General features: G+C 34.5%; 1 protein-coding gene across 1 annotated transcript in view; it reads left to right on the forward strand.

The window, feature by feature from the left end:
• The first annotated feature begins 650 nt into the window (after positions 1–650).
• The window catches only part of LOC140441718 (uncharacterized), a 115,101-nt gene continuing 97,169 nt past the window's right edge, over positions 651–18,582 (forward strand). The window contains exon 1 of the mRNA XM_072532604.1: positions 651–919. Coding sequence (XP_072388705.1) covers positions 898–919 — 22 coding nt within the window. The 5' untranslated portion in view covers positions 651–897. The remainder of the gene's footprint in view (positions 920–18,582) is intronic.

Consider the following 18,582-nt stretch of genomic DNA (forward strand, 5'->3'; position numbering starts at 1 on the left):
GCTCAAATGGTATGGAAGAGGAAACGAGGAAGACCACCACAGAGCTGGAACCTGGAAGTTAGAAAAGCGATTAGCGCTCGAAATCTGGACTAAGACCTAACTCAAGACAGAATACAGTGGCGTTTGGGAGTCGGAAAACGTCGTAAGACGTTATAAAAAACCGAATATATGTATATATACTAATTATTTTCAATTTAAATTTAAATATGATTTTTCTGTCTACAATATCCATAATATTGCCTGTACTAACGAAACAGGCATATTAGATCTACTGATTTTTTTTACAAGTAATAACATAAATCCTTAAATCAGTGTAATTAAAAGGTATCTGTGGTAAATTAACTTACGTCTAAGCCAAAATCTAGAGCATAAACCCACACACTCTTTCCTAAGATTAGTCATTGTATTTCTAAGAATTATTTTTTTTAATTATTAAAAAGTTGTATACCAAATAACACTTTTCAATTTTCATTTGTCCACACCATACACGTCGACGCAAAGCCATAGCAACCAATGGCTAACCGACGATGGTCATCAATTATTCAAATTTCACGGCGCTTTCCAATTGAAAGACAAGCTACTTTTCCACCTGGCCAAAGTAGTTTTTGCCAAGCCGCCGCAAGCAGTGCATTCCGTGCTAACTATTAGCTCATTTCGTGATCCAACTTTTTGATCTACGCGTTTTAGACTCGAGGGTTTTAATGGGTTAGTGTTTCGGGGTGGCTGAGAGTCTTTTTATTTTCGGCGTTTGAATCGTTTGTGTCGTTGAGTCGTAGGGAACTAGACAGGTGTTTTTTGCGCCTCGATGTGTCTCATGCAAACGGAAGCGCGGAAGCCGCGTTTGTGTTTGCATCGTTGTTATTTGAGAAAACTGCTATATTACACGTGAAGCGGAATATGGGAATCTGTTTGGATACAGGTAATTGGTTATTTGTAATGTTTGGATATTATTTTTAATGCTATTATTAAGTTGATTTGGTAGATATATTTCCAATAAAAACCCGGTCTTTTTTTGCCAGTGCCGTCTCCGTTAGTGAAGATTAGTGATTACAACAACAAACTTATCTCTATCCTCAGCTGTTTTGATTCATTCTTCCAAGCCTAATTATCTCCAGTTTCTAGTCGTACGTAATCATCTATTCCCCTTTTTAAATATATTTGACCGTCTAGATATGCTGTTTCTATAAATTTAATTGTTAAGATAAATTATCTATCACGGTTGACTCATAGCAAAATTTCTTCGTTGCGCCATCTTGCGGTTCATGGTACTTTAATATTACGTCGATAAAACTACATAAAGTTAAATAAAATGTTTAAAGTCCAGGTCTTTTCTCTCTACATTAAAACCGACAATATAACATTTTGATATCCTTAGACTAAAATTTTTATCAAAACGTGGATCGAAAAGGACTCATCTCAGTTTTAGAAAGCTATTTTTGGCTTAGCAATTCTATTATGCGCAATAATTTATTTTTGGTATTTAGTTGGCTATCATTTAACTATAATATATGGTTTGAGTCTTTATTATGGCATTTATCCCACCAAAAAAACCTAATACATCATCATGAAAAGACTTTAGACTAACTAATCTCTTAGGTCATTCTCTCAAACTTCTTCTCAAGATGATAATTCTCAATATCATTATCATCATCCAGCCTTTTGCGTCCAAATTTGACCATATTTTTTTGTCATGAGTCTTGAGCTTCCTCCAGCGATTCTCTTGACGTCATCTATCCATCGTATAGGTGGTCCACATCTGCTTCGTCTTTCAGCTCGTGGTTTCCACACTGTAATTTTTTATGTCTATCGCACGTCATTCATTCTGACCACATGGCTTGCCCAGTCTCACTTCAACCATGCCATGCGCTCTATGACATCTGTGACGCCTGACCTTCTTATTTCCTCATTCTTAATCATGTCTCTAAAACTCAGTCTAAGTAACGAGCATTCCATTCGTTTTTGTGCCACTCTGAATATGGTTACTGTGGCGTAGGTGAAAGAAAGTATTTTGGCGCCGTAAGTCGTGACTCGAAGCGCACGTTGGTCGAACGTCTTCTTTTTTAAATAATTTGGCATGTTGCTCTTGAAGATGTCTGATAGAGGTCCATATACAGCCCACGCTAAAGTGATTTTTATTTGCATTTCAGCGGTTTAGTTGTCCCTAGCATTTTGGATTTCACTACATAAACTAATGCTATTTCGTTGCAGTAGACTTTTGGATTTTCGGTTGGTACCAGATTTGTCATGCATTGCCTTTCCAAAATTGATGTTCAAACCAACTTACATACATCTAACTTAGTAATCATAGTTCCAATCTTTTTTAAGTTATTTGTTATGACATCTATGTCGTCCGTAAATTCTAGGTGGGAAATCATTTCGCCGTTGACATTGAGTTTTTTAACGTCCCACTCCAATTATTTGAAAGCATGCTGCCGTAAAGAGTTTGAGAGATAACGTGTCTTCTTAAGGCAATAGGTCTATAGTTACAGGCATTCAATTTTTCGCCACCCTTATAAAGATAAAAAAGAAACCCTTATAAAGACAAAAGCAGCATTCGTTAGAATAAGAACCATTTTCAACAGTCGAGACATATCATAAAAAACAAAATGCCGTCTATTGAACTGCTACATATTCACAGTTCTGCTCTACGGAATGGAAGCATGGACACTGACTGTTGCATCTATGAATCGGCTCGAAGCTTTCGAAATGTGGTGTTATAGGCGCATCTTACGTATATCCTGGGTTGACAGAGTTACTAATGTGGAGGTCCTGCGTAGAATTGGGAAAGAATGTGAAATTCTCATGAGCATCAAAACTAAAAAGTTGGAATATCTAGGACATGTAATGAGAAATCAAGAACGTTACGGCCTTCTCCAGCTGATTCTCCAAGGGAAAGTAAATGGTAAGAGAGGACCGGGAAGAAGACGCATTTCCTGGCTTCAAAATTTACGAAAGTGGTATAACACGACTACCACTGAACTGTTCCGCACTGCAATAAATAAAGTAAAGATAGCCGTGATGATCGCCAACATCCGGAACGGATAGGCACTTTAAGAAAAAGATAAAGATAAAATATACCTCTTTTAAAAGAATCGTTAATTAGTGAGACCAGAACTTCCAACACATTTTTTGGGAAAATTAAGAGAATTGTTATGGATAGTAGATCAGTAGTACAGGAAAATTTGCTTTTGATACTATTTGATTGTTTGAAACAGTTCAGATTTACCAACTGATAAATAAATGAATTCGAGACCTTTTTTAAATAAGGGAAATAGGAACTGGGATCTTGTTATGTTAAAATAGGTGATGTTACATTTTTACCCACATTAACAAAGTATTAATTTAGATTTTCAAGGTTTGGAAGGTAAAAAGTTTTAAGCTGTATTCGTTTCATTTCAAAAATGGTTTATAATGAACCAAGTTTCTTTTGCACCACTTTTAGAGCTTCCCAGACGATTTTGATAGTAGATTTTTTAGCTGTTTTAGTAAGTTTTAGATAGGTTTCTCTGTACTTGGTGACATATTCAGTTATAAAGACATTGGCAGTAAATTTCTTAATATAAAGTAGTGAACACATATTCTGTGCTGATTAGTAGTCCAGGGTTTGTGACGTTTTGGCTTAACTATAATTAAAGAAAATGCCTTATTAAAAATACAGACAAACTTATCTAAAACGTCACTGATATTGTAGTCCACATCCACGCAACGAAAATGCCACCTAGAAGTCAATCATAAATTTTGCAATTTACGAGCAAATAAAAATCCTACCTAAACATCGGATTTTCAAGGAGGGTTTGTTTATTAAACAAACCCTCCTTGGGTTTAAATTAATGTTTATTAAATAAAAGAGTATTAAACTTGGTATATACTGCTTCGTGATCAGATAGTCCTGAATTAATAATTGTAGAGCTTTCATCAAGGGGTGAGCAATCTGAGACAATATAATTAATTATGGTAGATGTTGTTTTAGTAATTCTTGTAGGAGAAATTAACGTGCATTGTGATACATTTAGAATATATTGGTAATCTAACAAATTTAACAGGATCTCAAAAAATAGTTCCGTGGAAGAGTCAAACAATCTATAAATGAAAAGAATATATAGATTAAAACTCTTATTATAAACTAAGGAAAACTCAAAGAAGGCTTCATTCAACAGAAAGTAATATTTTGTTACCGGAGAGAAATCATTATTTGTAGAAAAAATTAAGGTGCCACCATGAGCTGAACTTGGACGATTATATCTAGCAATTGTGGTATATTTTTCTACAAACTAGAAACAAAAACAATGTATCTGTTTTATATCTAATAGAAAGAATGTTAATCAGATCCATGGCAAAGTTGTCATCACTATAATAATTTGAGGTTTCTAGTCATACAGAACACATTGTACTGTTTAAAAATTGCGTTTTGGAGAGGCAACGGAATAGTAATTTCGGTGATATTCCCTTGATTTTTGCAGATGAATAATTCTTTTCGAAGTGAGAAAGGACATAAAAGCAGCAAGATCAGTTTCCACCTCAGTTTGACCATTTCCATAGACACCGTTTAATTCTAGAAGGACCATTACAACTTTCTTCCAATTATTTCTCTTTCCCTTCCTTTATTTCTTTCTCATCGAATGTTTGCGAATTTTTTTTTTATATTGGCTTTGGCTTGAAACCTTTAGCCACGTAATTACATCTAAATATTAGTATTCATTCATACAGGATTGTACAAGGAGGACACTTTTGACGCTCAGGGATTCATCAGAGCGGCTTTATTGTAACAAACAAGACATAAACCACGGTTAGGTAGGTGGGCAACATATATGGTAAAGATACAAAGGAAATGTTCACGCATACGATCAATTTTACACTCATACCTTTAATTTAATTTTTACAAGAAATATCATAATTATTTTAAAGATTTTTATATTGTCTTCACTTAATAGAAGATTTACGTTTAAGGGTGTACTTAAACCCTCTTTTATCAATTCTTTTAGCAGCCACGTGCTTGTGTTACGATGTAGTGGGAAGTTGAAGAATATGTGATTTAAATCAGCTATACTAGTTCTACACTCACATCGGTCTGTTGAGAGAACTCCTATTTTGTGTAGATGTTTCGGAAAACATCCATGATCTACTTTTAATCTTAAGACAGTTGACACTGTGTTTCTGCTTAGTGTGACATCTTTGTAAAATTGTTTTTTCGTAGTTTTGCGAAAGTCTACGAAAGCCAGGAGCAATATCGGTTGTAGTTCAATAGGTTTTTCTATAATCCCTTTTATGCAGTGGAGGTGGTCATTACTGCCCAAGTTTTTCTTAAAATCTACCTGCCCCCTAGCTTGGTAAAAATCTAATTTTTTTTCCAGTCAAAATGTTATTATTCTCGTGAATAACTTTTAGAGCTATAACAGGCTTATGGGTCCGTAATTCTCGAGGTCGCTTGGACCGTCCTTTTTGTGTAATAAAACGGTAAGTGCACATTGCTATCTTGAAGGAGTTTCACTTTAGTGCAGACATAAGTTGAACAATTTCTTTATATTCCCTAAAGGTATGTCTTCCTCAATCTTTGCGACCTGTTTACCGATATTATCTTTTCGCAAATCTATATTTCTTTTTTATTTTTTACAGTGCGTTGCTTATTTGGTCTTCTGATATATCAGGCTTAAATTCCGATCCTTGGTTGATTAATCTTTTTCCTTAAACTTTATGTTAGCTGCTCATTATGATTTTGTTGACTACTGTTTAGAAATCATCTACTACCAATAGTAAATTATCTCTGTTGGTGATAATATTTTCATCTTCATCATTTAATTTCGTTATTTCTTTTTTTGGCAATTGACAATTTTCTCCTTAGAACTTAGAGGTTTCTTGTATCTTCAATGATTTGTTGTCCGTCGCAATAAATTTTTGTATTTCAAGTTCTCAATCTATTTAAACAGAAATACGAAAAAACAATGGAAAATAACCATCCGGTTTCTCTGCCTGACAAGTGGGTCAGCTTTGTCTTTCCTTTTAATACCAGTATGTCCAGGGACCCAGTGTAAACCTATCTTTAATATTACTGTTACTTTATCGTATACGAATCATATTTCGAAGATAGTTCCAAACTAACTTTAAGTCAATTCAATTTGATTCCAGTGCTTTTAATGCCGCTATACGACATAATTTTTATAGATCTGTTTCTAGTTTCTTTTTACTAGTTTCTGCAGGCACATCTCTATAGTAAAAATTTATTTATCCCAAAGGGACCTCAAATAATGAATACATTAATCATTATGGGTGATTTTAACGCCCGTGTTGGCAATGATATAGTGCCAGGAATAAAACAGCGATATAACGAAAATATCAGAAATGAAAACGGAGACCTTCTGGCGGATGTCTGCAGCATAAACGAGATACGTATTAATAATTCATTTTTCCCTAACAAAGAATAACACAAATACATTTTTATAAACAGTAGAGGATAAAGATCTATGATAGACTATATTCTGTCGAATAGAAAGTTACAGCCCTCTTAAATCTTGGATATAAGAATACTAACATTAGCAGAAATAGAAAGCGATCATAAATTGGTATTGTGCAAAATCCGAATGAAAACGCATATATGTGATAACAAAACACCAGAATACACCACAAAGATCAAAGTCGAAAGCTTACAAGATGACTCCACAAGATACCTATTTTAAAAAGAATAACCGAAAAAAAACAGAAATACATATATCACAGATAGTGATGGAGTCGAAGAAAGCTGGGCAAAAATTAAGTCTAATATCTTAGCCTCGGACAAGGAAGTTCTTGTTAAAAGAAATATAAATAAAAATAAATTGTTCCCAAAGCGAAGAACTCCATGGTTTTGTACAAAAGAACGGAGGTTAAGGAACTAATAGAACCAAAACATATAGAAAAGGATACGTGGATTGACTACCTAAAAAAGCTAGATGCAGAGGAAGAAGAAACGACGTCAGAATCGCAAACTCCAGAAATTACCACAAATGAAAAACTTAATATAAATGTACATTAAGTTCGAAAAATTCTTGAAAACCTGAAGAACAGAAAAGCAGCAGGTAAAGACGGAATACCAAACGAGTAACTGAAATATTGTGAAGCAGCAGTGACAGAATACTTAACAACATTAATTAATAAAATTATAAAACACAATAAAGTACCAAAATGAATGGAGAACGAGCGAACTAATTCTACTATTCACAAAAATGAGATAATAAACAGCCAGAAAACTACAGAGGTATAAACTTGTTAAATACTATGCTAAAACTTACAACTAAAATTTTATAAGTGCTAATAAATCAGAGGATAAGTTTAGCCGATGAACAACAGGGTTTTCATAGTGAAAGATCGTGTACAGATGCAATATTCGTTATAAAGCAAATTACTGAGAAATCACTAGAGTATAATAGACCAGCATTTCTGTGGCTGATTGACCTAAAGAAAGCGTTTGACAGAGTAAGAATCAAACAGGTAATCCATCTTCTATGTAATAGCGAAGCTCCCCTAAATATTATAAAAACTATCGAAAATATCTACCAAAACAACAAAATGGAAGTCATAATAGCGTTACAATACTCTGCTACAAAGACGAGGCAATATTGATGGCTTAAGATGAAGATAGTCTGCAAAGACTGGTCCACAGATTTAACATAAGAGCAAAAGAATTTAATATGACAATCTCATCTTAAAAAACTAAAACAATAGTAGTCAGCAAAGAACCAACCAGATGTAAAATAGAAATTGATGGCATCAGTATGGAACAAGTAATGGAAATTACTACCTGGTAGTAAGTAGTTGTAGTACTAGTACCTGGAAATTACACCTTCTAGTTATGGAGACCTGGACAAAAAAGTGAGAGATCAAGTACAAAAAGCAAATAGACTGGCAGGATGCCTTAATAACACTATATGGCGAAACAGACACATTAACACTGAGATGAAGTCAACAATTTACAAAGCCAGTGTAAGACCAATAATGACATATGCCCCAGAAACAAGGCTCGACACGGAAACGGAAACGGCAGAGATAAGAGTACTGAGACGAATTACAGGAAATACGCTGAGAGATCGAACGAGAAGTGAAGACATTAGAAGAAAATGTAACGTATAGTGTATAAATGAATGGACACAAAATAGGAAAACAGAATAAAATAACCACATAAGCAGAATAAAGGAGACCCGTGTAGTCAAAATAGCAAGAGATAAGTCACCAATCGGCAGAAGAAGTATCGGCCGACCGTGCAAAAGATGGACTGACAACCTTCCATAGAGGTATTAATCCGCCAATGAACAAGCAGAATTGGTTATAAAGAGGGAGAAGGAGAGAAGAAGAATAATTGGTTACCTTTAATATTATTTAATATAAATTATATTACAGCGTTGGATAATTTAAAAATTATCATGACAAAATTTTGTAAAAAGCTCTTTCGTGATGGCTTCAGGGACGTTCCCAAATAAACTATTCATGTGCTAACAACACGTATTACGATCAATTATGTAGTGGAAAATTAGTTCTTTAAAAAAGATTGTAGGTTTCTGTATGTTATACGGTTTTTCATAGGTTAAAGTACAATAGAATGAAAATTAGGTCATAATTTTAGAGAAAAAATTACTTTTTATTACAAAATTACAAAAATTTATTTTTGTTTATGTATTACCTATATAGTGCCGGTTAGTTTTTAGTTAGAATTTTAATAAAGGCTTCATATCATCAACTGTTGACCATCATTAATGTTTTTTAAATAAAAATTTAAATATACAGAGTGATTCACGTGAGTACCCTTGTACTCTTTTTCAATAGAACAGCCTGCAGAATTTTTAAAAGCTCCTTAATAAGCTGACATCAACGAACTTTAACATAGTATGTATGATTGATACAGTGTGAAATGTTGAACCAATTAAGGAGTCCCCTTGCAAACACCGCTATGTGTATGAATAATTAACTTGAGTAAAGTAAAAAATACATTACACTCTTAATAAAAATAGAAAATAAATATTTTGCTTTGTACTAATTTTGAAAAGATTAATATAGAATCGATACGAGTCAGATAAAAAAAACACGTATCAATAATAGTTTTTTTTTACTTAAATTTTTAGTGTTTTTAGCAGGACCGTTTAATCAACTTAGATAGTTATGAAACAACTAATTGCTAACAAATATAATAAACATGTCATATGCTATTGTACACAAAGAGAATATGAAATGTTTTTAATCTTAACATTAAACTCTTAAATCTACGTCGTCTTGCATTACAGTATCTTCATTGTCAGTTTCTTCAGGAACACTGTCACTTTGGTCCCCTTGAAGCAAACGGTAATATTTGAGGCTATCAAAAGTAATCCAATCTTCACCATAATGCTTACTAAGAAGGCCTTTTACGTCTTGTAATTTTGATAGCTTCTAAAGAACTTCAACATCCATGATCGTACGTTCCATATTTTCGAAGGATTTGCCCCTTTTACAAACATTTCCGTGACTCAACAGCTTAGATGCATAGTGTTGCTCTCCTTTAATTGCAATTTTGTTATTTTTATCCTTTCTTAAAAAGAATTTCTTAGATGCCTTGAATTGAAAATGCCATGAACCAGGTACCTTCACTACATCTTTGACGGTAGTTTTACAATCATAGAAATTAAAATCGGCACCAAGCCTTAGAACCGTACCATATTTCTTAAAAATATCGAAGTGTGTGTCGGGTTCGACAATTACTTCAATAGGTCGTATTTCTCTTTCTATATTTCCAAAAACTTGGTCAGGGTGTAAAAAAGATTGTCCAACAATAGGGTACGTCACTGTTACTTTTTTTATGTGTCGTGGTGCTTCTGTTTTAAGCCAATAGGCCAACATTCCCACAACTATCGTATTTTTGTTCTGGCCTCCACAGCCATCACAAAATAACCTGACATGAGAAATAGTGGCTTCAAAATTGGTGTTTTGTAATCAATGAAATAATGCTGAGGCTATCTGATTGGACCCTTTCATAACCTCGGATTCCAACCATGTATAACTGAAGGTATTTGAGATATTCTGAGGTCCAGAAGATTTTCCTTGACATTGTTAGATAGTACGTATACAGTTGCCTACTTTGGTAAAACCAAATTTTTTTGGCAGTCAAAGGACAAAATCAAATCATCGTCAGCTTGTGTTTTCTTCTTCTTCAAGTGCCATCTCCGCGGCGGAGGTCGGCAATCATCATAGCTATTCGGACTTTTGAGAGGGCTGCTCTGAAAAGTTAATTTAATGTACATCCGTACCACTCTCTCAGGTTGCGCAGCCATGACATTCTACGCCTCCCTGTGCTTCTCTTTCCTTGGATCTTTCCCTGCATAATCAGTTAGAGCAAGGTGTATTTCTCTCCACGTGTAATATGTCCGAGATATTGTGGTTTCAAACTTGTATAAAAGGATTTTGTCTTTAAAGTATGTACACAATATTGAGTAATCAACGTCTGTTTTTTAGACAAATCTTTTTCAATTTTAATAGCCTCTTTTAATTGAATACACTTTAAACAAGCATCTGTTGCTGGTGTTTTGAAACTTAAATTGAAAAACTTATTAAATATACGGCGAAAAAATTCATATCGCACTGCTGTAATGATTGTGTAATTTTCTTATACTGAGATCACTTCTTAAATATTGCATAGAACATCTACCTCTTACATAATGTGATTCCAATGATTTTAGACTTTTTATGTAAGATTTTACTGATTGCCTAGATTACCGGTTAGACCGTCTATCACCTCCTCTTCTCTCTCTGGGCAAAGCCATTGTATTTAAGTTATTTGTACAAATTCTTTATATTCTGTCTTTAGATATCCCCAAAATTGTAATCATTGCTTTTTGGCATACTTTCTTCAATTTGACGCGGCGACTTCCAGTAGATGTAAGTTCATGTTGTGGTATAAAATAAGAAATGGTCTGCGTCTTTTTCTGCTTACCTGCTTTTTTTGGAGCTTGAGCCACACAATATTTGAGAAAAAATGTATCTTGATCAATTTTATCTCCGGACGAATAAAAATGTCGATGAAATTGACTGTAGTGTTGAAAAGACAGATCCGTACACTTATACCCTTTCTCTAAATTTCCGTGTGCACATTGTGGCATTACTGGTGGCTTCTTGGGCATATGCCTGTAAAAAAATGGTATATTCTACATGTGTTTAAGTTGTTAAAATTAATAAATAACATAAAAATCTATATAGTAGTAATGCTCACCGTTTCGATTTTTCACGTTCTCTTTTCCATGTAGACTTATCTATAATCCTTTTACGCCCTTTCCTGTCTGGTGCAAAAGTTATTTCTTTTTCTTCACAATCCATTATATTATTTTCCCAGAAAACAGTAAATAAACAAAACTGAACACAACACGTGCGTGCATACGGAGTGAACTATTCAGACTGAAAGATACCTACGTTTGCTGAGGTGACAACATGTCATACAGCGCTGTTTGCAAATTAACAGTCACATAGCAATTTTTGAAAGTGGATTTCTAAGTAAGATAGCGACTTTTGCAAGAGTATTATGTTTTCTACCTTGTCTTATTCAGAATATAACCAGTTTTGATAGAGTATAAGAATAATGACACGTTCATTTCAATATTGTCTACACATCGGCGCCATTAAACGAAAATATATATTTTTTTAGCATAGCGTGGTTTGCAAGTGGACTACTCAATTAATAATAGTAATATTATTAATTATATATTTTCGATGGGAATGAAAACTTGATTTTAGTAGACGACAAACGACATGGTTGGGTTACATCAAGGAATCGACAGAACCAGACTTCAAAACCTTAACCAGAAAAGCCCAAATTAGAGATGAATTTACAGAAGTCATTGTCAACCACCATTAGAAAGAAGAAGAAATATTTTTAAATGTACAATTTAGTCCAACGTAGATTCATCTAGAGTACAGATCATGATCTTTGGCTTTATCCCTATGCGGGATTATCTATCTTGTGTTATAATAATATCAATCCCTTTTACGCAGATGTCCTACCTAAGCATCTTTCCTGAGAACTTGTTTGGTCTTCATCTCCTACATTTTCAAGGAAGTAAAAATCTCTCTCCTTTGCATTAGGCAATTACTGTACGCTTGTGGCGACCTTTATTTCAAGTTAAATAAAATCAGGAAAAGTCTCATTGTTAACAATTTCACATCACAAGCGTACACTTTTATATTATATTATAATTGCCAGGTGAATGGACAGTTTCTTTTCAATTTGAGTTTTTTAACAGTTCTTACTGATACTATGAAATACATATAGGAGCATTGTGGGACTCGAACTTTTTTTATAACAACTCGAGAATAACTGGATCGATTGGGCTAATTTTTACTACGAAATATTTGTAAAAGTTCAACGAAGCTGAAAAAGGTAGAAAAATATAATGAAAGTATAAGGAAATTAGTGGAAGCAACAATTTAAATACAAACACATATATACACAGTAATATACATCTTTGGATTGATGTCACTAAAATGTAACTATCTTTACGTCTATTTACTTTTTTTTATATTGCACGTGGAGGACCGGGGTTCAATTCCACGCCGGAGAAAAACGTATTTTATTATTTTAAATCTTATAAATGACTAAACAATCAATTAAAGTAAAATAAAGTAAGTAACCAGAGTATATTTTCTACCACATCTAATTTATATTTAACAAAGAAAGAAATAGTAGAAAAGAAAATAAGTTAAAGTGGAAGGCAACCATATATACGTATTTCTGACTTTTTGGTCGTCTTTAGTACGGTGCAGCCAAGTTAGAAAAGGAGCAGATTAACTTGGAAAAGGATCTACAGGAGCCATGTGAACAATTATAGCAGTACTGTCAGAAGTTTCTGCATTCCAGCCTATGACTCTGTAATACAGCTACGGATGAAGCTGCAACTACCTGAGGAAAGAATCACTCAGAAGCAATGCTACCAATTGGGGAAATAATATCAAAAGACCCTACTTTCTAGAGCTACAACTAACACAGATTAGCTGTCGGCTGTCAGTGTTAGCTTGCCTATATTTATTTAAAAATGTTTTTTAAATATTTTTTTAATATTAATAAAGATAAAGAACAGCTTATTGCTCAAGTGTTTGTGTCCTTGAAACTTCTTTTCAGAATTTTCCACTTTATTTTCAGACTGAATATAACAGCGAACTAATCTGTCTTCGTACCTTCAACCACTTTTTTATAAGCCGAAGTAAACAGTTCGCCATTATCAAATATAATTTAACAATGATGTATTATTTTCTACCTCAAACCACTCTCCTATTAACCGAATCGAATACAACATTCAATGTCATGCATTGATCTTTTATATAATCCGAATAGAAATAGTTATCGATTACCGTTTTTCGAGGGAACGTTTTGACAATAACCGTGACCCTCAATTTATACCGCGGACGAAACAAAAGCATCAAGTAGACCGCCACCCTTAAGTTGATCAATTGTTTATGAAGTAAGGTTAAAAGGGTTTTATTCGAGTAACTGAGGAGGTTTGAGGATAAACAGAATTAAATAGGTACAAATCCAATGAAAAATCTGACAAATCAAAATGAATTATTTCGTTAAATAAATTAAAAATTATTTGAATGAATGTAATCGTATTTTATCTCATTAACCAATTATTTGTTGATAAGTATAGATCTAATACCATAAATAAAACACTGCTTTTAGTTTTCCCGGAATGTGAAGTGGGAAGAACTGGGAAGCTCTAAAAATGTTACAAGAGAAACTTGGTCCATCATAAACGATCTTCGAAATAAAACTAGCACAGCTCAAACATTTTCTCTTCCAAACCCTGAAAATCTAAATGAATACTTCGTTTATGTCAGTAAAAATATAACATCAACTATTTTGTCACAACAAGATTCTATTTTCTATCTTTCCAATTTAAGATAGGTCGTGAATTCATTCTTTATAGGACCAGTTGATAAATCTGAACTGATCCAAACAATCAGTACTATCAAAAGCAAATCTTCCTGTAGTACTGATGAACTAACCTTAAAAATGTTCTTATATCTCTAAAAAAATGTGTTGAAAGTTCTGGTCTCAGTAATTATTAATGATTCCTTTGAAAAAGGTATATTTCCAGAGTGCTTAAAGACATTTATTATTATTCCTTTTCATAAGGGTGCTGAAAAATCGAATCGAGTCTGCAACTATAGACCTATTGCCTTCCTACCGATCCTATCGAAAATTATTGAGGGATTTATAAAAGCTCGACTTACGTCATGTCATGTTGAAAACAACATTTTATCACAAACTCAGTTCGGCTTTTTATCTAATAACTGTACCAGTGACGCTATTTTTTTTGTACTACATAAGGTCTATAAATCACTAAACAATAAGCTTTACACTGCCACTGTTTTTTTTTCATTTTAATAAAAAAAATAAATTTTTGCGGAATTCAAGCTATTTCTTTAAATCGGTTCCAATCTTACTTAAGGAATAGGAAACAACTAGTTAGAGCAAATGATACTGACTCTAGTCACAAAAGCATTGTATGTGGAGTACCGCAAAGTTCAGAATTGGGTCCTCTACTTTCCCTTATCTTTATAAATCACTAACCTTAAAATCGATGGAAAATTTTTTCTTTTTGTTGATGATACCAGTATCACCTGGAGGAACTCTAATGTTGCAACTCTTCATGCAACTATAACTTCTGATCTTCTTAAAATAAAAACCTGGTCCGACTCTCAAAGATTCAGAAACTCAATCACATCAATGAAAACCTATCCCGGGGCTGACGCTCAATCGGATCACAACCCAGTGGTGGGTAAACTGGGAATCAAACTAAAACGTATAGAAGGGAAGCCTAACAAAACCAAGATAAACATTAGGAAATTAAAGGATCCCAACATTAAACAACAAGTACAGGAATCCTTAAGAAGAAACATTGGAAACTTGAGTGAACCCGCACAAGACGCAGTTGCTAAATGGGAAGAAATAAAAAGAGCTGTTGAAATGACAAACAAGACACTTCTGTTACAGGAGCGCGTAAAGAAGAAAGAATGGATGACGGATGAAATCCTTGATATGATGGAAGAAAGAAGACAACACAAATACAAAAATCAAGTGAAGTATCAAGAAACAAGTCACAATATAAAAACAAAGATAAAGGAAGCGAAGGAACGCTGGCTGAAGGAGAAATGCGATGAAATCGAAGAGTGCGACAGAAGATATGACTACCACAACATGCACAAAAAGATCAAAGAATTAACAACTAAAAAGAAAACCAATAATCCCCACCCGACACTAATAGACGCAGACGGTAACCTTATTTCAGACGACTTGAAGCTCATTGACACATGGAAAGATTACGTAGAACGACTTTTTAACGATAAACGCAGAGCGACAGTGGACCAAGATGACGACATGACAGGACCCGAAATACTAAGGTCTGAAGTGGAAAAAGCCATTTCATCACTAAAAAACGACAAAACACCAGGTCCCGACAACATACAGGGCGAGATCATATGCGACTCCTATGCGAAACGGATGACCACTTCCTCGATTTTCTGACAGGCCTTTTTAACACCTTTTACGACAAAGGGGAGATTCCGGAGGAATGGCTTCGATCGACCTTTGTAGCCATACCTAAAACACCAAGTGCAAAACACTGTGATCAACACCGCTTAATAAGCTTGATAAATCACATTACCAAAGTTTTCACCAAAATCATACACAATAGAATATATATAACAAATGCGAAGCAAATATATCGGAGTCACAGTTCGGATTCCGAAGCGCATTGGGCACAAGAGAGGCGATCTTCGGTCTGCAAGTTTTAATTCAAAATGCAGAGACATGCACAAGGACGTCCACTTGTGCTTCATCGACTTCTCCACGGTGTTTGACAAGGTCAAACATGATAAACTCATGGACATGCTCAGGAAGATGCATATTGATGGCAAGGATCTGCGCATAATAACCAGTCTCAATTGGAACCAAAGTGCTGAGATAAAGATGGGCAACTTACACAGTGGGAAGATAGATATTAAAAAGGGTTGCGTCCTCTCGCCGCTCCTGTTCAATATATACTCTGAACAAATCTTCAGAGAAGCACTGGGAGAAGTTTCGGAGGGTATCAAAGTAAACGGAGAGGTAATCAATTATATTAGATATGCTGACGATACAGTAGTTATTATCGCAAATGACTGCAACGAGCTTCAAAGACTCATGCAAAGCATACACACAGCAAGTCAAGAATATGGTTTAGAACTTAATACAACCAAAACTAAATGCATGCTCATCAGCAGATCACAACAACCTCCGATGCAATTGACATTAAACAATCGAAAATTAGAACAAGTGGAGACATACACATACCTTGGAACCACAGTCAACACAAAATGGGACCAGTCAACAGAAATAAGATCACGAATTGAAAAAGCGCGAAACGCGTTCAACAATATGAAAAAGTGGTTCACAAGCAAAATCTCAATGGGACTAAAATTAAGACTGGTCAAGTGTTATGTCTTCCCGGTCTTGTTCTATGGAGCAGAGGCATGGACCACAAAGGAAGCCACCCTGAAGAAACTTGAATCCTTTGAGCTCTGGATATATCGCCGTATTCTTCGGATATCCTGGACAGACCACATCACTAACGTGGAAGTAATGCAGAGAATAGGCAAAAGCAAAGAAATAATCTTCACCGTAAAGAAACGGAAGCTTTAGTACTTCGGACATGTCATGAGGCATACTAAGTAGCGGCTGCTACAGTTAATAGTCCAAGGAAGAATCGACAGTAGGAGGGGACTGGGAAGAAGACGACACTCATGGATGCATAACCTGCGACAATGGTTCGGACTAACATCGACCGAACTGTTCAGAGGTGCCGTAAACAAAGTCAAAATAGCCTTGTTAATAGCCAACGTCCGAAACGGATAGGGCAAAGGAAGAAGAAGGTCCGACTCTAATTTACTCTCTTTTAACGTGAGTAAGACAGTAGCATTATCCTATAAAGGAGCTCTTTAACCCTTGGTTTTTAATAACAGCCAGATCAGTATTATTGATTCTGTAAAATTTCTAAATTTCTTGGTACTTTTATAGACCTTAAATGGTCCCTTCATATCGATTTGCTAAGTACAAAACTAGCCTCAGCCTGCTGTACAATAAAATCTGCTTCGAAGGAAATCAATTTAGCATCTTCCAAAATAACATATTTTTCTTCGTTCGACTCTCATCATCGATATGGCCTTTCTGCTTAGGGTTCTAGTACAGCTGCTTAATCTGATATATTTCCGCTTTATATATTTTAGAAACTGTTTGCTTAATTCGTAAACACCTACATTTTTTTCCGGCAAGACCTAATCATGACTACTCCACCAGAAATTCAAGCTTTGATGTGTATTTACCGATCCCATCCACTAAGTTACTAAAGAAATCTATATTTTATTCGGTAAAAATATTATACAACCATCTCTCTTTGTAACTTAAATCTACAACTTCTTTTCTTAAGTTCTGATCGTAAATTCTGGTTTTCAAATATTGTTCTATTTTAGTGGTTTTCAAGATTAAACTCAGTTTTCCAAATCCTGCCCTTATTCTTCTGGTAATTTCGGTAGTTTGATTTTCTTTGTTAACTTTCATTATCTATCCCAGGTAGATGTATTCGCTTACTGTTTCTAAATTTATGTCATTCAACGTTATTTCTCTAATGTTCGGTGTATTTGACATTATTTTTGTTTTTTCCAAGTTCAACTTAAGGCCTACTTTTTCCGAAGCTTGAAATAGTTGCGTCATCATGGACTGTAGTTCTTCGAAACTTGTAGCGAATATTATAATGTCATCAGCGTATCTCAAATGACTCAGTTTTCTTCCATTAACATTTATTCCTTTATCTACCCAGTTAATGTTTTTGAACACGTCTTCCAGTCTAAGTGTGAATAGCTTTGGTGGGATAACATCTCCCTAGCGAACTCCGTTGTTGATTGGTATAGCTTTGGTTTTCGCATCTATTTGTATTTTCGTTGTAGCTTTCTTGTAAATATTGTGTATGGGTATTCTGTATCAGGAGTCTATCCTGCAGTTGTTCATAGATCTCTCATGGGTAGTCATATAGAAATTCTCCATTTCGTTGCAAATATCTATAGTACATACGATCCACTTTGCGAATATGTATTCAGCAATAAAGTGGGCGCGAGTCAGATCTACAACACATTTAATAGAACGCATTAGGTCTTGCTCAATAGCCATATCGGTCCATATCCCACACCAAAATTTATAAGAGTATCGTATTGTGAAATTACCTTGATTTGCAAAAACTACGTAAGTAAGTAAATAGAGTTTTTTATTCAGTTTTGTCATAACTTAGTAATAGATATGAGTCGATTTAGAAGTATTGTGATGACCTGTTGCATTAAAATGATAAACGATAAACAAGTAAAGTTCTTTTCTTGTAGGGACGGCTGGATAAGAGATCCTCCACTACCAGCCAATTCGGGTTTTTTAAAAATAAAAATTATATCCTTAGTAAGTCATAATAGGCTCTACCAAGGTTCGATAGATTGTAAATTTCGTTTCTAGTCTAATATCTTTAGACCATAGTAGAGAGTTTAGAATGTTTACCGCTTTTTTTCCCTGCTGTGTTCTGT

The sequence above is a fragment of the Diabrotica undecimpunctata genome, chromosome 1, assembly GCF_040954645.1.
Source record: "Diabrotica undecimpunctata isolate CICGRU chromosome 1, icDiaUnde3, whole genome shotgun sequence".
NCBI lineage: Eukaryota > Metazoa > Arthropoda > Insecta > Coleoptera > Chrysomelidae > Diabrotica > Diabrotica undecimpunctata.